Source organism: Biomphalaria glabrata, chromosome 10 (assembly GCF_947242115.1).
Source record: "Biomphalaria glabrata chromosome 10, xgBioGlab47.1, whole genome shotgun sequence".
NCBI lineage: Eukaryota > Metazoa > Mollusca > Gastropoda > Planorbidae > Biomphalaria > Biomphalaria glabrata.
Window position 1 is genome coordinate 3,441,798 of NC_074720.1, and position 21,946 is coordinate 3,463,743.

Genomic DNA, 21,946 nt, shown 5'->3' on the forward strand with positions numbered 1-21,946 from the left:
TTTGTAAGTCATTAAGACATTGAATTCTAGTTGTAATGTCAAGATTTTTAGTTCTGAATTTTGTCTCTCTGTACATGACATGGTGGGGAAAGTCAAGTCAGTAGATTATTTTGCTGTGTGCTCACTGACCACAGAAACAGCAACATGGACCTCAAAAATTATTTGTAAAAAGGAACTTTTTATATTTGCTACAATTGTAACTGTTTGAGATTAATTATTTTTCTAGTAGTTAACTTAAGATATAATTGGTCATTTTTTGTCTACACTCCATGAATATTTAGCAACCTAAGCTTAAGTTTTCATTACTTAAAATTTTAAAATCTATCTTCACTTATTGTATTAGAAGCTATTAGTTCTTGACACCTTATTGTCAAAAAAGAAGATGATAATTACGTCCTACATATACAATGTGGGCTTATCTAACTGCAGCTAATTCAACTTGTAGATTCTATATAAACCGCTAACTTTTTTTTTATTTAGCTCTGAGATGAAAAAAAAAAAATTGTAGACTCTAAATTGGGGTCAAAGTACTTTCACTTAAGATGCTGATCTTATTTTTTCCACAACTGATTCTTTCCTTCAAACTTTCACAAGATTACTAGCCCAGATATGCTGGTGATGTCAGCAAGTCAAGTGCATTTTGAACCCAGGGCCATTAAAACAACCGTCTGGAGCCCAAACCACACAACCAGGCAGGCTTTTAACTGCAAAGTAATCTCACATTTTCAGTTACACAGGGTCTTGAAGAGTACCCCCAAATAAAACATTTTATTGAACACAAACAAACAAATGTGTAAATTTCAATCCTTAACTTTAATTATCAAAACTTTACATCAGATAACCAATTTAAAAATTCAGACAAATTAACCTACACATGATCTGCTGTAAGAAACATATTTAAAATATAGAATAAGAGTGAACAATGCAGATCAAAAATGAACTTTCTATAACAGTGACACAAAGTTCTACAAAGAATTCCAATACAAAGTGAAAATGTTTGTAACTAAAATGGATTTAAGGCACTTTTTATATTCTTTGCCATTTTATATTAAAATTACATAATAACATTTAGGTACAGATATACAGATGGTGCAAATAGCATTAAAAGTTTTTTTTGATTAGATTAGGGAATATTTTGATATGAAAGCAAGGTTTGAAGATTTGATTTCAGAGACATGCTAACCCAGTGCTCCCCAACCATTCAGTAGATTCTGTCCCCCATATCAAGTACATTCTACCAATGGCTGAACACCACTGAACTAACCATCACAGATGTGTCAACAATGAGTCCATTCAACAAAGCTCACACTGGGTTATTATCAAAACATCTTAGGCCAGGTGAAGTACAGTTCACTATGACCACAACAGCCTTCACGTTCCTCAACACATCAAGAACCATTTTCAACTGGGTGGGGAATCAGGAACAACCAACACAAAACCAAGTAAATACCCAGGATGCAAACTTAGGACCATCAGTTCAGAAGCTAAGCATTCACTACAGTATAGGGGCATTGGCATGGAACAAATACTTTAGAAAGAAAATGCATTATTTTTAATGTTTATATATCAAATGTACAAAAAGTTGAAAACGTGGTGTTTCAATGACCATAAAATTTGAACAAGTGGAGTTTACACAAACCCAGGTCAAAATGACCAAAAAACTAAGAGTAGAACATATAATGTGGTGTTGAGTTGGGCAAGTTTAAATGACATCTATTTCAACACAGTATCATAACAAACCAGCAAGTTTAAATGACATCTATTTCAACACAGTATCATAACAAAACATACTCATAATGATCCCTATGTCAAAGAAAACTTGAGGTTGGACAACACAGAAATAAAACAAAACAAATATCCATTACATAAACCTTTCAAATTAAAACAACTTGACCCATAAACTCAGTTTCTCCATAAACACATAAGTAAATTTGTTGAAAATAGTTAAAAAAAAAAAAAAAAAACAGAAAAAGAAAAAAAAATCTTTTTATTCAAGCTTAGTGATCCACTTTTCTGAGGTGAAGGCCAGTAAGGTGGTCATGTGACCAGCACAACAACCTGCTCTAAATGTTATCTCTCAGAGATGAGTTACCCATTCAAGCTGACTGGGCATAATCAGGGTATGGATTTATGACACTTAAACACTTAACTACATAGCCACACGTATTGGAAAACTAGAGGGCACTGTGAAGAAAACACCAAGGCTTCACAAGGATTACGGGCACAACATGGCCTAAATCGTGCCGGATGTGCCTAAACTCAAACCCAAGGCTTCACAACAAAACATAATAAACTAAAATCCATAAAAATAATATATATATATATAAAAAAATGTATTCCTCAAGTTTGCATCAGCACCTGTATGTAACTAAATCTCTGGACACACAAAAGACAGAAATAAAAGCAATAGCTAAATTATTTGTTCACATGCATCTGAACACAGTCTGGTGGGGGGGAAACAATATCAAAGCTTACGCAACACAAAATACGAATCGAATGCTATCAAGCTGCTGTACATGTGGAACATCTTAGTGGTTTAGTCATTAAATGCAATTTTCTGGATCTGATCAGGCACACCAAAAAAAAACCTACAGGGGTGCCACCTTGCCATCAACTTTATAATAAATCTGTTTAAAAGACGAAGAATATAGCATAGATTTGTTGAAGCAATAAGACATTGTAACAAAAGACTTTAAAAATGGAGCAAAATTAAAGGTTAATACAAATAAATCAAATGCTGACAACAATCAAGAAAACCAAAGAAAAAGCCAAGCATCAATAGCTGTACGTTGAACAGCCTAGAACTTTTCTTTGGTGCAAGGCTTAAAGCCAACAACAAATCTTTCATACAAACACTCTCAAGCCATTAGTTCCAAGCTCACATCAAATAATCTTGAACATTCTGTAAGAACATTTAGCTATAAGTACTTCTATATTTGTAAGAACATTTAGCTTTAAGTACTTCTATCATATAATACAAGTGAAAAGGCGAATAACAAAATGTACATTATAAAATTTGTTCTGTCACATACATAATATACAAAGAATTTCATGTAATGAATTTTGTTGGTTTAAAAAGGCACTTTTTTTTTTTTGCTTCAGTTGCATTTTTTTAGGAACATTATTACAAAATATATACATCAGGCTCAAATAATCTACATGAATTACAGCATTTGTACAGAGAAAGAAACTAGAAATAGGAACAACTAAAACCTACCATCTTATACAAAACGGTATAATATGAAACAAAAGTATTTTCTAAATATATCCTTCAGATGGGGGATTTAAACAAAAAACTATATAGTCAACTTGTTCATTTTTTTAAGGTAATAAAAAAAAAAAAAAAAAAAAATTCCCCAAATAGTTGAGCCTATTGAAACATTCAAAATGACAAAACAAAAAAATACTGACCAAAAACAGGTAACATGATACAAAAGTGTAAAAAGTTTTGAAAAATTATGAACTGTGGCCCCTTAAGTAAGTTACCTTTTGAAGTGTTATAAATATTTTGAATGATCAATTTTGTACATCCTCATGAAAGACACAGTCAATGAAGAAATCCTCCCAATTTGAGAGCTGTATGCACAACACAAAAAGCTGGACCAACATTTGCTATCTCATCAGTTATCTTCATCGTCGTCACTGGCATCCTGAAACATGGCCAGGAGGTTCTTAGGCTCAATTCCAGGCTTGGGCTCGTCCCAGTCCATTTTGGCAATGGAAGATATCGGCGGGGGAGTGCCTGAACGGTCATCCCCATCAGGGGAGCTGCGTGCCTCGCTGCTGAGAGGGGAAGGGTGGCCAGTTGATGGTGTACTGGGAGGACACTCAGTGAACAAAAGTCTGAAACAGTCAACAAAAGATTATCTTTTAAATTTTATTTTCAAATGGCTGTATTTGTTTTGTTACAAGATAATGACAGCGCCTAATTCAGTACTAACAGGTACCAATCAAATATTGAATTTACACAAAGTTCATAATGAACAAAAAAATGATTTGAATCTTGTCAAAAGTATAATTAGCAAGACCTTTCCAATTTAATATAAAAGTAAACTATTTTAAACATGAGCTCCTGAACTAGTGTTATTTAATTACATTCTGATACTCAAACACAAATATACTCATTTAAAAAAAATAATTACCTTTTAATGGGCGATCCATTTAAAATTGAAGAAGCTGGTCGTCTACGAATAGATGGTGTTGTGTATGCACGTCTTGGTGGAGGGTTACTAAAAAAAATAAAAATATTTTAGTGTCATATTCAACAACTGTCAAGAGAATCAAAGTAAACTATATTTCTAACTATTCAGCTTTCTAGTGAAGGAAACTCCAAAAACTTACTTTGGCATTAGGAACTCGTCTGATGAATTGAGCAAATCTGAGTTGTTACGTGATCCGTGATCATCCATTATGTCATCTGGAAGTTGACAAGAGTAATGAAATTATTTTTTCAACGTATAATGAACTGTCTACCCACTATAAGCATAAAACTCTATTCCACTGTTTCTGTTCTCTTACAACAGCAGCAACCCAGTGTTACCCTAAATTTCTATTGAGAATTTTTTTTTCAATGCATAAGCGCCATTTATTCTTCAATTAAATCCTGGAATTCAAGCTCTGTTTTTATAAACCCTGAAAATGTAATGCACAACCTTCACAATCTCTGAAATTGCAGGAAAGAAATGAACAACGACAATGACATTCTTGCTTGTGTACTGATCAAATGAACGTATAAAAGATTTTTTTTTTTGCATTCCTCTTGAAATAAATGAAGCTTTGAGTTGATGACATTCATTGGAGTGTACTTGTGACTAGCCTTGTAGATTTATTTATGAATATTGAGATTTTAAGCTTATATTCACTGCTAATACTTAGGATGCAAAAGTTTCACCACTTAAGAACTTTTACAGTATTCTTCACAGAAGTCTTTAATCACAGATGATTCTCTCTCAACACTAAGTTGGATTTTGATAATGTGGCAGTATCTTCCATGAATTATTCTAGTATAGTAACATTCTAAAGTTCCATCTTATAAGCACAAAAAGATAAAGCCACATTCTTTCTGAGCAATGTTAAAACGCAAACAATTTTGACATGAACTGATGATGTAATACAATAACAAACTAGAATCCAATATCTCTGGTAAAAAAAATGTGTACACATAATATATGTCTTCAATATTTAGCACAAATTTGTACACATAATATATGTCTTCACTATTTAGCACAAATTTGTCCTGCTTCATATGTAAAAGTCCATATTGGTATATCAAGAGATGCAATTTAATTGCAATTTTTTTATTAAAAAATTTGCATGTTTCAAATACTGAATGGACAAACCAATCACACAGAATCAAGATCTAGACTATGTTTTGCATAGATATAAGAAAATGAAAGGATTAGAGCTAGACCAAATTATGCTTAGAGCAAATGTCTCACAAATCACAAGATGTGACAAAAAAAATTTCATTTAAAAATGGCATCTTGATCAATGGGGGATAAATAAAACTAATTAGGCGAACGTCTAAGAGATCTGATGCAAAAAGAAGTGCATAAACTGTCAATTGATGATTCAGTTTTATAGTACTTACCATCTGAGAAAGTTGAGTCTAAGTCTTTCTTGAATCCATTCATCAAGCAAGAGTTAGAGTTGTCTGGTGTTGAAGATAGCTGATTGGTCTGAAAGGCTCCAGTTAAAAACTTTAAAGGCTAAAAAATAAAAAAAAAACAAAACAAGACTGGTTAGGATTCTATTTTGAACTTCACATAATAACAAAACTGCCTACCCCCTACACTCAAAAGAGAAATAAAAAGACCAGCGTGTGTCCATTAATAATTGCACAAATAATACAAAAGGACAAGATTGCAAAAAAACTTACTGAAGTTTGTAACACATAGCGTTTCCTCCTTGCCTTGTACACCTGGAGAATGAGCAAGTTAAAGTAATGAATTAAAAAAATATTAAATCGCAAAACAAATACATCAGGCTTGAATGATTCTAATGTAAAGAGGCCTTGTACACCAGTAAAATGACAAAGAAAGTAATGAATCCTAAAAAAAATCTATTTTTTATACAAATAACTTAAGGCTCTAATGGTAGTAATGTAATGAAGAAATAGTAGACTGGCATCTGAATCAACTACCAACTCCAGTCAAGTGATGGTAATCAAGTATAATCATTAAAAAGAAAATTTGATCAAAGGTAGTGACTAAGTGGATGCCTAGTCATGTGATATGTGCATCAGGCTGTTATCATGATATAGTCCTCAATTCAAACCCTGACAGTTTTCTTCCCCTAAGTACCCTCTTAACTTATTTCTTTTTTTAACTGCTGGTTTACTCAAATGGAAGACTAAGAGATAAAATAAGACAATATTTAAAAAAAAAAAAAAAAAAAAAGCTTATATTAAGTGTACTTGTATCAATTAGTTTGGATCAGTCCTATAATTGAATTTGTAATAGATCTAGACTAACAATAAAAAAGCATTTATAAAAAAAAATATTTAAAAAAAATGGGGGGGGGGGGGGGGGGGGGGGGGGGGGGATGACCTGAATTTAAACTCATGGTCCAAGCCTTCCCAAGCCAAAACGATAACTACTCTGCTAGTGGAGAGCTTAAGAACATGGAAGATCGTATAGTCATTCATTGCTTCTTCAGCCTAGACCTATTTTTAGGGTTTGTGTTCACTAAGACTCAGTTGACAACCTGTAAAGGGGACTAATTCAGCTTATTTCAGTCAATTACTATTTCCCTTGTTCAAAATACCAAACAAAATAATCTATTACCAACAGTTAATTAACTAATTGGTTAATTTTTGTGTATTGATTCTTGCGTTGTCAGGTAAAAGAAATAATTGTGCAAAAATTTCAGCTAGATCAGAGATTGAGTGTGGGAGAAATAATGTGTACTAACTTTTGACCAGAGTAAAGTTGGTAAAAATGTAAAAAAAATTCTTGAGTTTGTCTCTTCTTCAGACTATTTCCAAATGAACAATTTCCTATTGATTCTAAGTACTTACATTTCTGACCTGAGGGATGGCTAAAATTTGATCAACAGTGGGTCTCTGTTCATAGTCTGGGTCTAGCATCTGTTTGATAACTGACTTGATTGCATTGCTCCTCTCTATATAAAACAAACATACATTAGTTATGACACTAGTTTAATTAGTTCTAATAGGGATAAAATGCAGTGTTTCGGGTTAAAACATGAGCTTTAAAAATGATTGAAAAATATGCACTAATGTAGCAGTAGAGTGCAGTGTTAAGGATTCATTTCAAACGCGGTACAAAGGGATTGGATTGGAAGTTACAGTTTTTCACTTTTGTGTAAGAGTTCATCATTTGTAGCTTAGTTCAGCTTTTTAAGTGGATGAGCGGTAAAGCACTTTTGACTTCCGAACCGGGGTTTGAATCCTGAGATTTTTAATTTCGGGATCTTTGGGCGCCACTGGAGTCCACCCAGCTCTAATGGGTACCTGACATTAGTTGGGGAAAAGTAAAGGTAGTTGGTCGTTGTGCTGGCCACATGACACCCTCGTAAACTGTAGGCCACAGAAACAGATTACCTTTTAATCATCTGCCCTATAGACCACAAGGTCTGAAAGGGTCACTTTACTTAACTTTTTATATTGCACGCTGGTTGTATATAATTATTCCACTATATATTTTTTCTTTACTAATACTTCTAATGAAAGTGTACACACAACAACCAACCTGAGAAACTAAATGCTTATAAGGCCTCTTTTTTATTCTAAATGTCCTGAAGGTACACATTTAAAAAAAAAAATAAATCATTTTTTTGTTATTACAGATTTTGTAGTGTTAACTCTCACCAGTTAGAAAGTCTTCTGGAAGATTTCCACCGCGCAGATTATGCCATCCATCTCCACCTTTGGGTAAATCCAGATCTGTCAACATCTCCAAGATAAACATGCCTAGAGAGAATATGTCCGCGTGTTTGCCGAATTTTCCCTCCAGGAGCTCAGGCGCCAGATACTTTGGGTCTCCCTCACTGGCATCAGATACTTCAGTTTTCTAGAATATATACACAAAATGTTTCCCTTCTGTTCATAAATTATCTACTATATATATTTACATTAAACCCAATTGTTTTACTTTTTTTTTTATATTATTATAGCTTTTATATAGCGCTACTTTCATGCTTATAGCATGCTCAGAGCGCTTTGGTCCAATCTCATTTGTGGACCAGTGGTTGGGGGGTGGGGGGGGGGGGGGGTGTGTGTGTTTCTAAGAGTTGGTTTTCCGTGCTGCCTTTAGGCACTCAGGTGTCGAACCTCGAGCCCCCTTCTAGGTAGCCAAGACAAGCCAAGTTCAAGCGCACTTAGCCTCTCGACCACGCTTCCCACAAAGATAAATATATAAATAAATTATCTACTATATATATTTACATTGAACCCAATTGTTTTACTAAGGTACACAATTAAGACCAGTAAAATGGTTGATTAACTCTTTGACTCCGGAATTAATTCGGAATTATTTGCCACTTTTGGACGGAATTAATTTTTCCGCCATTTCAGAGTGCGCTACTTTGCTTCGATATAACTTGTATAACTTTTTTATTTATTATTGGAAAATAATAAACTTGATATAGAATTAAAGAGAAATGGATGCTCTTTCCATTTCTTATGTTTTCTATTTTGCAAATTATGTTGTTTTTGTAATTTTGGGTTTTGAATATAAAAATTAAAAATGAAAAACTCACCAACTGACTTTGAAAATATCCATCCAAGTGCATGTCTAAAGAAATTTATTGTTCAAATTGAATTGAAATAGCTTTTTTTCTCATTTTTATCCATTTGTTTACAGAACACCACAGAAGAAACAGCAATAGATGCAAAAAATAATCAACTGGAACTAATAATCCAATGTCACTACTTTAACGAAAAAGCCCATAAAAAAAGAAACACGCTTGGAACAAAACACTTTTACCCTAAAACAAGTCCAACTGTACAGCATATATATATTTTTAGTATTTTCTTCTAAAGTTCTTCATGTACTTAGTATATAAATATTCCTTCTAGTTGTGATATTCATGGAAGCAGTCAATATGAATGTGTGGGTTCGACTCCCATCCAGCGCAAACATAAACCGTTCTCCCTGACCCAAAGTGTTTACATACTCTGTCTTTCTTTATAGTTATAGGTCTCCATTCTATGAAAATGGATCTTATTCTAGCAGGGGTGTTCCATTTAATCCTATGGTCAGCAGAGCTATTTATTTTGCTAACAAGACTATCAACAATGTGATTGTCAATGAAAAAAACATTCCATCTCAATAGATGCAGTGCTGACTAAGTCTAGGTTGACAACCCAATTTCTTGGTGGAATAAATCTGAAATTGTTCTGTTTCAGTGCTTAGATGATAGATCTAGAGATCTACATCTATCTGATTAGATTTAGATCTAGATAATGTAGAGACAGCTAAACTAGTTCTAGATCTACATTGAACATTAGCTGGGGGTGGAGCTGTTTCATCAGCTGATAAACTTCATCATTACTAGACCTAGGCTAAGCCTAGGTCTAGACCTATAAATTAATTTACTAGATCTAGATCTATATAATTAGATTTATCAATATCACCATCAGATGAAACAAAACCACTGTCATCTGAATTCTTATACTTCTTTATCAAAGAAATATTTATATGGCCTTGGTTGAAGATCCATGTTAAAAAAAACACGCACACAGAAAAAATAAATGTCATCTCTTTACAAACTTCGTACAAAATAAAAACACGTTAAATGAAGGAAATTCCGGATGTTTAGCAAAGGGAAACTATTCTAGATAAACAATTAAGCAATAAAAAACAAGAATCGGAGAAATGGAAACGAAAAAAATAAATTTGAAATAGCCGATGCCCCCAGCGTTGGTCCGACTTTTTTCCCCTTTTTTAAAATCAACGCCCTGTGCGTTGGTGCGGAGCCAAAGAGTTAAGTCAGAATAATTAAAAAAAAAAAAATAGTTGGAATTGTCCAGAAAAGCTTGAAGTCAAAACCTGGACCAATTTGTAAAGAAATATGCTGGACAGCAAAAACAAACATTCAAAGAACAATGGCAATGTCCCGAAAATTAAGAATAAGTGCTGTCTTTTACATGACTATGCCAACCCAGAAACGACCTGTGACCAAAGCATTTGAAAGAATATTCTAAGGAAAAGGTCAAGAATCACCAGTTTCCAGAAAGTCTTTTTAAAAGTAATATAAAAGAAAGCAAGATATAATGGTTCAACATGAGTCAATTGATTATTATTAATCATGTCAGTCAAGCGACCTTATGTATTAATACCTACAGTTTAAAAATGATTTTGTCAGTTATTTATTTCACTGTTGGATTTATATTCATATTCCCTGATTGAATTTGACTATATTAAAACTTCAAGCAGCTTCACATGGTCATTGGGTAACTTCAGTATATTAGTAGAAGAACCCACTAGTGTGTGCATAAATAGACACAAAAAAAAACAACTCAATAGAAACATTTCAACTATAGAAACTGCCACGTTTATTTTTATTAAAATAATGAAAGGCAGGTTTAAATTTAAAAAAGTTAAAATATATTAAGGATTAATAAATTGATTTTTGAAAGAATTACACCATGACAAGAGTATTGTAGTTACCTTCGTCAGATCTATGACAAGACCAAAATCACCAAGTTTACAAATGCCATCAGATGATATGAAAGCATTTTCTGGTTTGATGTCCATGTGAACAAGGTTGTGATCATGCAGATGTTTCAATGCCTGGGAACAAAGAAGAGAGCAGGATGAATTCTCAAGATTTACCATAAATTTTAAACACTTTATCACACGCCATCAGCTAAACAATAGCCTAGATTTTTTTACTTAACTTTATATTCACCAGTGTTTTTAACGAGCTGGTTGTCACGTTGCCAGCAGAACTACCAAAGTAAGGTACCCATTAGAGTTAGGTGGACTCAAAGATTTGTAACGCAGGACCCAAGGTTCGGAATCCAACAGATTAACTACAGCCACCGTGCCCCTGCATAATGCTTATAGCAACATTCTATTGTAACCATGGGAATTACTAGATCTAGTAGTGCTATAATGATGGAAACAAGGTTTACAATATTCAATACAACCATTTCACTTGGAAAACTTCCCAACCCATAAATTATTTTAGTCTGTAAGGGCCTCCATCAGAATTATTTTGTTTTCATACATTTATATTTTAAATAAATAATTCATTTGTTCTGTGGTATCAAGCCTTGTTTGACCCAAGCATGAAAATGTAGTGTTAATAATATGAATTGCTTACCATTAACAAATCAACCATATAGTTCCAGATCAAAGCTTCACTGATGTGTTGGTTCTGCCCACAAAATTCACTCACACTAGAAAAATCAAGAGAGTACATAAAGCACTTCAATGGCAATGACAAAAATAAATTGATATGCAAAATATAAAAAGTTATATAAATACATACATTTTTGTGACATTTAGTAGTGTTTAGCTATATTTTACAATGTATTGATTTCGAGGTAAGTGTCAGCATTAAATTTAAACATCTGTTTTCCATCTTTACATAAAGGCAAAAAATTCTTTATGGACCTTGGGATTCATAGGGTTTATTCCTTCCTGTGGCTGACAATTAACAAAGGTGTCATATGGCCAGTACAACAACCAACTACATTTAATTTCCTTATTGGTAAGAAATAGTGTGTTTTTTCCCCCACTTAATTGGATTTTTGCAAAATGTTTACTTTAAGTAGTCCTTCAGTAAAGCTTAACAATGATAAAGTTATTTTAATTTGGAAAAAGAAGACAGATTATGTTTGAATTGACGCTTTATGTAACTATAACAATAAATCCTAAAGACTCTGAAGTCTTCATTATAGAGAAAAAATATAGCCCCAAAAGTATCTTTCAATAAAGAAATGTTTATTTTAAAAAATGTGCTGGATCTTTATCCTTTCTTTACTTAAATGTATATAAATTGTTTTTTAAAGTCAAACAAAGAAGATGTGCACTATATATAATACCAACCTTGTTTTACATAGTTCTGTCTGGATATACAGATGTCCTCTTTCTTCCCAGGCTTTATAGAACCTAATACAATTAGGATGAGGAAGTAATGTCTCGTGCTTGGCTACTTCTTCCATTTTACGCTTCCTACAACAAAAGAGGCACTCAATGTTTTATGGAAATCATCGACAAATAAAGTCCCGGAGCTGTTTGTTCACACATTCCAGGTTTATGAGAATACATATAAAACAGGTATTAGTTAAATTAAATACATAACACATCAAATACCTGTCACTTTGACCTTTGAATGGCTCTCTGGATTTTTTCACAGCATAGTATATCCCATCTTCTTTACTTTTACACTTGAAAACCTTTTGGAAAGAAGAATGTAGAAATATTACTTAAAGTACTCTCTACTGTAGTTTAGTAAAACTTGACTACAGTTTATACAAGAGAAGGTGAAATTTTTAAAAAGTATGTCCATGTATTCAAAGGATTAAATGTGTGGCCCAAGCCAAATAAAAAGGTAACCAACAAATGTGGTACAACCAACTAACCTCTCCAAACGATCCATAGCCAATGGGTGAAACATCTTCAAACATTTGCTCAAAATACAGATCATTTGAGTTTTCATTGTATCGTGGACTAAGAAGATCTGAGAGGATTGGTTAAGTTTATAACTGTAGTCATTCCATTTGATTTGACATAAAGAAAGACATCTCTATTGCACTAAATTTGAAAAGCATATATATAACAAGTTTTTTTTAAAAAAAATGATATTAATTCTAAATATATCTTAAAAAAATAGAATGGTGAACCCTGCCACTCAAAGGATACTTTTATCTGTGTTCTTGAATGACACTGGTTGAGCATGAAGTGAAGCTAGGTTTCGGCGTGGAAACACTCGACTTAATGGCGGGCAACTTTTGACAGGTGGCCGTGGAGGAAGATGGTCTCTGGGCGTACCAGCAGGTTTCAACTGAAAAGAAAGCTACAAGTGTCTCAATGATTTTTGCTAATCTTTCAAACCAGATATATAACATTGCCAATTATTATTGGTGCTTAAAAATTATAATTAGAAATGTGATGAGCCAACCATAGATTTGTTTTATACCACAACTGTCTATACTTTTTAGTTTGGAGTATTAGGAAAATCTCACTTCTAGCAGTTGCTACAATTATGCTTCATGTAGTAAAAATTATGCATGTTTTCCATGGCAAAAAAAATGAAATAGATTTGAACTAGTCATATTAACAGACTTTTTGGACTTAAACCTAGCTACTAGACCATAAAAAAAATAGAATTTCCTAAAACTTACAGTAACTCATGACAGGCATGCACTAGGGACAACCAAGAAAATAAAAAGAGAACAAAGAAAAATCTCTAGCAAGGAGCAATAAAATAAACAATTGTGCTAAACTATGGATGTCTCTTCAAGTTAAATTGAAATATTTTGTTCCCGTATTAGAGCGTTGGAAAATGCACTAGATGAATTTTAATTATTTTTTAAATTAAAAAACAACAACATAGACATAAAATTCTATATATAAAGGTTTACCGCTGTAGGGGTGAACAACTATATATAGAAAAATAACAGAGACAAGGAAACCTTGTTGGGCCAAATAGAAAACATGATCAGTTACAAACATGGCCCAAATGGCCTGCGCTTTTACTTTGGTCCAGCCAACAATTATATACTTAGCATAACTGTTAATTGTATGGCATTGTAGAAGCAGAAAGAAAAAAAGATAAGTATGTCACATTTTACACAAGGTCAGTGGGTTAACATTTAAACCCCAAACTATAGAATATTGATTATCAACTAGTAAAACTGATGAAGACCTAAACAATGAGAATAACAACCCAGTTACTTATATCTTAATGCACCTGATTCTGTAGACCATAGGCCTCTTAATTCCTAAATCAAATCAAAGTAAACCAAAGACTTTGTCAATTGTGTTACCCAATGAAAAGAGAGGACAAAAGACAACTGCAGTGTTCAACATTGATTTGTGCACCAAACTTCTTTCATCAACAGTAAAGGTTCTCTCTACAACAAATATTGAAATGTCTCCCCAGAATCAGGATTTACTTAACATGGATCATTTAATAAACTCAATGTAGAACAAGAACTCACTGTTATGTATACTAAATTAAATATTAAGAATTTGAAACTAATTCTTTGAACTACTTAGACATTTATTCCGTAGATTTATTTTCTTCTCTAGATTTAGACTATCTATCTAGATATAAATGAATACTAGTCAGATTCTGGAAGTCTAGAGTAAGAAAGGACATAGATGTAGGATATCTACTCTACACTCTAGAATATATAGATAAAAGGAGCACTTACACTTGTATGAACTAGATCTAGCATTAATAATACAGCTATGATACCCTCTGATGCAGCCAACACTCATCAGCTCTCACAGCTATTGGATTGCTAACATCGAGAGAATCCACAAAGTGTTCTTTCATCTTTTATAATAATTATGTTTAATCAGTCTAAAGGACAAATGTCGTCTTTTGTCTAAGTTGTGAGAACACTTAGATCTAGGTCTAGCTAGATATAGATTCTAGTAAAAATAGACAATAATTCAAATCTAGACCTGGATTCTGGTCTAGATCTAGAAAAATATAGATTAAGATATATATGTAAAAGCTGCGAAGGTTTGATTTGACGAGACATTGAATTTTAGGAGACAGTTAAGCTAGATCTAGATCTAAATCTAGATACAGAGTATAAAGATCTAATCTAGCTTTCATTCTCTCCCACCCTGACTACTGCAATGCAGTGCTAGTAGGTATACCCGATAGCAAATTTGCTATAGATAGATAGTCCTATGAAAAACAAGACATGACTCTGCAACAGCTCTCTTGCATACACTCCATTGCCATTGGCATCCTGTGAATGCAAGAATCGACTACAAAGTGGTCAAAGAGGCCCATGATTTGATCCTTTTCAGTTCATCTACATGACTACAATAATTTCATAAAGAAATGCCCTTATACCCAAGTGAACTGATCACGTCCCTCAGAGAACCCCTCAACGCTTACAAGCGTGCCACGTTTCTCCCTCAAAAGTTATGGTTTCCAGTGCATTGAATCATGAACCAAAGGTTTGGAATTTGCTTCCCATTGGCATTGAGCTCAGACAACAACATGCTTTACTACATTTAAGACTAAGACGAACTTTAAGATCAAGATATATCAGCTCTAAGGAGGAGCTGTGGTAGAGTGGTAGCACTTGGCTTCCAGGGTCCAGGGTTCGAATTCTGGTGAAGACTGGAATTAATTTCGGGATCCTTTGGGCGCCTCTGAGTCCACCCGTAACATTATCATTTATTATGTTTGTTAACACTTTAACATGGCTAGACCTAGATCTATAATCGATATATATATATATTATAAAGTACTTTACTAGATCTAATATACATATTAACTAGATCTAGAAAGATCTATCTATATAATATTATATGCACATAGAATATAGATCTAGATAAATATTATTATAATATTAGGTAGAAATCTAGCCAGATTTATATTATTCATTCTATTAATTGCTCAAACTCAAACACAGCGATGTCAATATCTGGCTTGTCATTCAGTCTTCACTTTAATCAGAGATGCCTACATGCCAAAACGGAAATGTGTATTAACAGACCTGGAAATGTATATTTTGAGGGGCAAATGCATATTTTCCTAAATATAATTATAAAGAGATATACTCAGGAAATACTAAAAATCTTTCAAGCAGGTAAAATACACGAAATGCAGAAATCCTAATTATCTAGAGCCTTGCGCTACTAGACCTAGCCAGTAGCCAGTCTGAATCTATAAGTAGATCTACTTTGATATTTATTTAGACTTAGATATGAATTCTAAATCAGATTTACGTAAATTCTATTATAATTATAGACTAGGTGCTTGACATTATAAAATATCCCTAGTTCTAGATCTAGATCCAATCTTGATGAATTAGAACTTATCAATCAACTAATTCCCAATCAGTTTAAAGACTTCATAGAAACTGACACATTGAAAAATTGAAAAGGACTCTGCTTTATTTAGATCAGTAAGATGTAGTAAACATTTAAATCTTCGCGCGTCAGTGCATGTGGAAAAAAAAATCGATACAATCTCGTGGTAGGTCTAAAAAGAATAGTCTATTTCCGCTATGTCCAGGCATTATCAATTGAATATATGATTAGCAAGAACAACTTGTTTTTTTAATTTAAAAAGTACTTGTATGCAACTCTGCTTTAATTTAATTCATTGATTTGGTTTCTAGATTCTAGGCCTAGGTCTAGAGTACTCTAGAGTAGCAGATAATGAGTTACTTTGAGTATCTTAAAAACTGGAGTAATCTATTCTAGAGAGTCTATCAGAGTCTATCTAGAGTTTCTAGACTAGATTCTTATCTTATCAGACTTATCTTATTATTTAGATAGATGTAATTTTGCAAGAATAGAATGAAAATAGACCTAGATCTAGATAGATTAGATCTAGACTAAAATTAAAAATAAGTTAAAATAAGTTACAAAAATGTTAACTCAAAACTGTCTGTAAGAGTACGACTGTAACTGTACACTCTGTACAGTGTTGAGTGTAGCAGTGTTAGTAAGTGTTACGTGTAGCCTAGATCTAGAATCTAGGCTTAGACTTTACTCTAGACATTAACTCTAGACTAGTCTACTCTAACTCTAGTCTAGACTTCTAGATCTAGAATCTAGACAGTAGATCAGATGTGTAGAATCTAGTCATGTAATTGTAGACTGTAGTGTAGTCTAAGTCTAATCTACTCTTCACGGTGACTCTTGTCACTCCTGTCACTGTAGTCACTATGACTGTATGTCACTGTATGATTATGATCTAGTCTAGATTCTAGTGTAAAAAAAAAATAGAGCATGATGAATGAAGAAGAAATGAGATTTGATGAGAATGATTCAACACATTCTGAATTCAATCATTCAATGAGAAGTTAAGAGTTAAGAACTTAAGTTAAGTTCAAGTTCAAGTAATCAAGTTGTTTATAAGTTAAAGTTTATTATACAAACCTTTTTAGTTGAAAAAGTCTGGGGTTCAGGATAAAATCTCGGCGTTGGCCGTGGACTTGGAAAAGCGGACTCGCTCATTGTAAACAATATAATCCTAAATGTAGAACACAGTGTGCACAAATTTAATTAAAATCATAACTAAAATAATAACAACACAACAGGTCCTCGTACACTCGGTGGAGATGCAGTTCGCGCTTTTTCCGGTTTTCTAAAACACGTGATCCTATTGGTTGCTATTTATATATCGAATTCAAATTACTAATAAGTACACATTTTCAACGGATTTAACACAGTCCAAACGTTTGCTTCTATACAAGTAAGCAAGAAACTGAATCAAGCATAGAAATGTAGATTCTGCAAGCAAGATAACTTAATTTTGCAGGCTAATATCTATCTTACACCCGTGTACCCTTTTACAACGACCACAACGATAGAGTCACGTGATCAATACAACTCAGATGCTTTTCTGCCAAACTTTTTAGGTCTAAGCGCCTCCCCCTTTCTCAAGTACCCAAATGTTTTGCCTCCCTGGACTCGCCAACTAATCTAGATACGGAATGGATCTGGATCAAGGCTGACACCCCACCGTTCCAGGCACACCTTTAGCAGTCAGTCATATGCAAATAACGATGCTGGGTGATTCATAGGTTCAGAATAACTAGGACAGAAGTGGTTTAACTGTAAACAAGACGTCACCAAAAGCGAAATGTCCAAACGTTTTGTGTCTAATAAAGAAATGTTAAAACCATTTCAAATTACTACCGGAAAGGTATATTAGCCTTACTAGCCTACTATTTTATAATAAAACAAACATCAGCCTAATGCGCGTTCGCGATTGGATAGAAGCCGGTTACGGCAAGTATAATTAATGCTGATTCATCGTAAATCTTTGTAATATACTGTAAACTGGGAACAGAACAATATCATTAATACATTATCATTTAGTTTTGCATATTGTTAAATCGCATCATTAATTAGGTTATCTTTAGTATTATTCTTTACCTTTGTTTGCCTACGGCCTACAGTATTAAATTAAGGCAAATGCAGCATATTTGTTATGGATTATAACTTTGGCTTGTGGTAGGCATAGTTGAAAGTGAGGATTTGAAGGACTTAGCCTAGTTACATTAGACCTAGTCTGTACATATAGCCTAATTATAGTTTCATATAGACCTAGTCGGTACTTTTAGTTTATAGTCTGGAAGAACAAAAGTGAATGCGCCACATAAACTTAACATGATTTCTTTGCATGTAAAGTGTCTGCGTAGTAGCCTTTAAACTATAAATATAGCTTTTTATGGGTAGTGGCCTCGAGCAGTAGTGCGACATCTTAGACATATATAAATATGTATATGTACGATATTTAGTCAGGGGTAAAATGAACGAAGCGGGCATCCAGATCAGTCCTAGATATGCCTAGATCTTTTCGCATATATATATGCGTCATGCATTTAGTCATGCATATATATATATATATATATATATATATATATATATATATATATATATATATATATATAATTGGTTAATATGCATGACTAAATGCATGACGCGTAGGACTTAATCATCATCTTTTTTTTTGAAGTAACGTGTGTATTATATAAGATTAAGATAAAAATTACGATTAACAAAAAAAAAAAAAAAAATTTTATTGTAGCCTAAATTTAGGTGTAGGCCTACATATATATAGGCTTAAAATGTTTTTTTTTTCCTAAAATTTTTTATAACGATAATGATTTTGTTTCAAAGCATTTTTAAATTTGAACCAAATAGTCAGTTTAAAAAATATACATCTAGATTTTTTAATGTAAAACCACCTGTCAGCTTAGATTTTTTTTCCGTCACGCCTAACTATAGGTAGAACGAATGCTTTGTTGACCTATATATACTGTCTGCGTGTTGGGATGGAGACAGAACTGAGGGGTGCGCGGTTATTTGTAAAACAAGTCTAGGCAAGTCTTATAATCGAAGCTGATGCATGACATCATTTCTTTTTTTAACATCCCAGGCCCTGCTGCGATTGTAACAGTCTCCTTTTTAAAAAAAAATCGACTTTAATCCAGGTATCAGATTTTAAAATTTTAATGCACGCTATTACTAACTGTCATGGGGTAGCCAGAAAAAAGAGGGGGGGGGGGGGTTAAAATAAAATAACAAAAAAGTTACATACAAAAAAAATCATTTTTTAAAAAAAAAAAGCTTATTTCAATTTATCAATTAGTTTAGATCAGCCATGTAATTAAATTTGTAATAGATATAGACTAACAATAATAAATCTGTGCGATTAGAAATATTTTTACCAATTATTTTTGTTTAGCGCAATATCATGATTTTAGCTTTCTCGATACGCTATGATCCTATCACTTGTCTGGACCAGTTTGAAAGGGGTGGAGGAGAAAGCCTTCTCAAGCCAACACGGTAACCACTCTGCTTGCGAAGAGCGTATGAACATGGAAGATTGTATAATTATCTATTGTTTCAATCTCATGTTTGTGTTCACTAAGCCTCAGAATACGAACTATAAAAGGGACTAATTCAGCTTATACCACCACATCAGTCAATTATAATTTCTTTCCCTTGTTCGAGATACCAAACAAAATTATTACTTACTAATAATAATAAGGCTCGTCTTCGAGTTCGAAGACTAACAAGGAATGCAAAGCTGCAGGTTGAATTGTCTATTTAGCAGTTTGGTTTTAATGTGCATGTAATGATGTGGTAGACTTCCTTGTTGCTCGTGCCAGTGCTGCTTTTCGCAGACTTCAAGGACAAGTGTGGCAACGGAGAGGACTCAGCATATCAACAAAACTGAAAGTCTACAGTGTTGTAGTTCTCCTGTCACTCCTATATGCATCAGAGTCCTGGACCCTATACTCCCGCCACACCAAAAAGTTAACCTCCTTCAACCTACGCAGTCTAAGGAGTATCCATAAAGTGCGTTGGTCCGACCACATACCAGACACAGAAATCTTAAGACTGTCCAACATGAACAGTATCAATGCGAAGTAACATGTAGTCCGCATGCCGGACAATCGCCTTCCCAAACGACTTCTCTACGGGGAGTTGTGTGCAGGAAAGCGCTCCCAGGGAGGCCAATACAAGCGCTACAAATGACACTCTCAAGAGCTCCTTCAAGGAATGCGATATCGACATTCACGGCTGGTAAGCACTAGCTCTCGATCGCTCCTCATGGCGTGAAGCTGTAAGTCTCAAGATTTGAAGCAAGATGAGTGGCCAGGGTGAAAGAGCCCCGAACCAACAAAAAGTTGAGAAGGAAGCAGACATATCTGTAACTGACCAAACCCACCCATGCCACGTATGCGGCCGGCTTTTTAAAGCGAAGATTGGACTTTACAGTCATCTTCGAGTCCATAGGAAATGAGAAATGTGCTCTCATCTTCAATCACGAAGGAGGAATTACGCATGTAGACCTATTTCATGTAGACGGGACGTTGGGACTAGGATGAAATATTTTTTCAACGCCAAAAGAACACCCGAAACTTGTAAAACAAACAATTAATTAGCTTCATACTGTCTTCACTAACCCTGACCTCTGACATCCATGATCCTGCAGGAGTTTGGTTAAGAGATTAAAGTTATTTCCAACTTAAAATCCGTGATATATATTAATAATTAAACAATTAGTCTACCATTATTATTAATTAAAGATGACCTTATTGTATAGCCAATAATACGTCGAATTAGATTGTTTCGGGTCCTGGGAGAAGGGGGGGGGAGGAAGTATTGCGAAACTTATTAAGCCTGTTTTTTTCTCCCCCAGATGCCCAATGCAAGTTTAAAAGAACAACAAACCGTAACGATGTTGTCTTAGAGCCCAAAGTCGACATTTTACCCTGGGCGCCCCGGTCAAGGCTATCAATAGACAGTTAATTGTTCGGCGTTCACTTGTGTAGGTCAGTGTGTGACGTCAAAAATTGTTTTCTGGTGTCATCTTAGCTTTTTTTTTTTTTTTTTTAAATCAACACTTTTGTTAAGTGTCCGTGACACTGATTCAGTCAATGTTGTCTTTGTCCCGTCGATTGTTGCCCTTGGCCTGAGGTTCAGTGGCCAGCTTTGAATAGAATGGGATGGGTAGGCTTATGAGACTAAAATGACTATAGACTCTAATGAATTGAAATATAGGTCAGTGAGGTTAGAGGTTCTACCTGCGAACATTAAAATCTCAATAATATAATTGGAATATAGTATTATAGATCTAACTTCCGCCTTTATTTGTTGTTGTCAAGGCCTGCAATTTTTTTGTTTGTAATCACAAGTTTTGGACGTCGTGTCAGAAAAGATAATTATTTTACAATTCGCCAAAACGTTCTGCGGGACAACATGGGATGTCGGCCTGTAGGTGGTAATAGTAGGCTTCGAACTCGGAACCATTTTGACAACAGCCCGAAAAGCATACCACGCAAACAGGCCTTTCCCCAAAAAGATCTGCCTATAAGACATGTCAAGATACTCATAGCTCATTCACTAAAGCTAGACTAATCGTTATAGCAGGTCTCAACAATGAATTGTGACGTGGCAACGAGATAATATTGCTTTAATCTTACCACAGGTTGCGACGTCATAGGCCAGATTTGAGGCCTGCTATAACGATTGGTCTCGGTTCTTCTTCTTCATCGTTCTCATTGTTATGTTGGAGTGTTCATATGACTAGACCAATACATGAGATGAACTGCGCAGTGGTTTCCAAATCAGGAAGCTCCCAATATAGTTTTCTTTCTATTGGGGGTGATTTGGGGCCAGTGTCTTATACGGGCCTCTTGGTAAAGAGAGCAGTTTTGGAGGACGTGGTCGGCATTTTCTGGTGATACTCCACATGGTCTCGATTCGTGCCATAATATCTCTGTGGCATTTTACGTCTAGAGAGACGA

General features: G+C 34.1%; 1 protein-coding gene across 2 annotated transcripts; it reads right to left on the bottom strand.

Annotated features, from left to right (window-relative positions):
• Positions 1–794: 794 nt before the first annotated feature.
• Positions 795–17,609, bottom strand: LOC106076139 (membrane-associated tyrosine- and threonine-specific cdc2-inhibitory kinase-like). Of its 2 annotated transcripts, none has more exons than XM_056043599.1 (14): positions 17,058–17,609; positions 12,837–12,990; positions 12,557–12,654; positions 12,288–12,370; positions 12,021–12,146; positions 11,293–11,368; positions 10,635–10,757; positions 7,832–8,033; positions 7,019–7,122; positions 5,879–5,920; positions 5,591–5,708; positions 4,342–4,417; positions 4,143–4,229; positions 795–3,843 (listed from the first exon to the last, which is right to left on the bottom strand). In XM_056043599.1, exons 1-14 carry the CDS (start codon positions 17,133–17,135, stop codon positions 3,621–3,623), a joined length of 1,590 nt encoding a protein of 529 aa, XP_055899574.1. In that variant the 5' UTR covers positions 17,136–17,609; the 3' UTR covers positions 795–3,620. The 2 variants fall into 2 exon arrangements, with proteins under 2 accessions (XP_055899574.1, XP_055899575.1); XM_056043600.1 differs by having other exon boundaries at positions 12,837–12,978; positions 17,058–17,606.
• Between the last annotated feature and the right edge of the window lie 4,337 nt (positions 17,610–21,946).

Excerpts from the sequence above, each read along its gene's own strand:
- LOC106076139 (XM_056043599.1), bottom strand. The coding sequence starts at position 17,135 with ATGAGCGAGTCCGCTTTTCCAAGTCCACGGCCAACGCCGAGATTTTAT. Across the intron at positions 5,921-7,018 it reads CCATCCCTCAGGTCAGAAAT|GTGTACAAGGCAAGGAGGAA; the intron begins GTAAGTACTTAG and ends CTCATTCTCCAG. Across the intron at positions 4,230-4,341 it reads GACGAGTTCCTAATGCCAAA|TAACCCTCCACCAAGACGTG; the intron begins GTAAGTTTTTGG and ends TATTTTTTTTAG.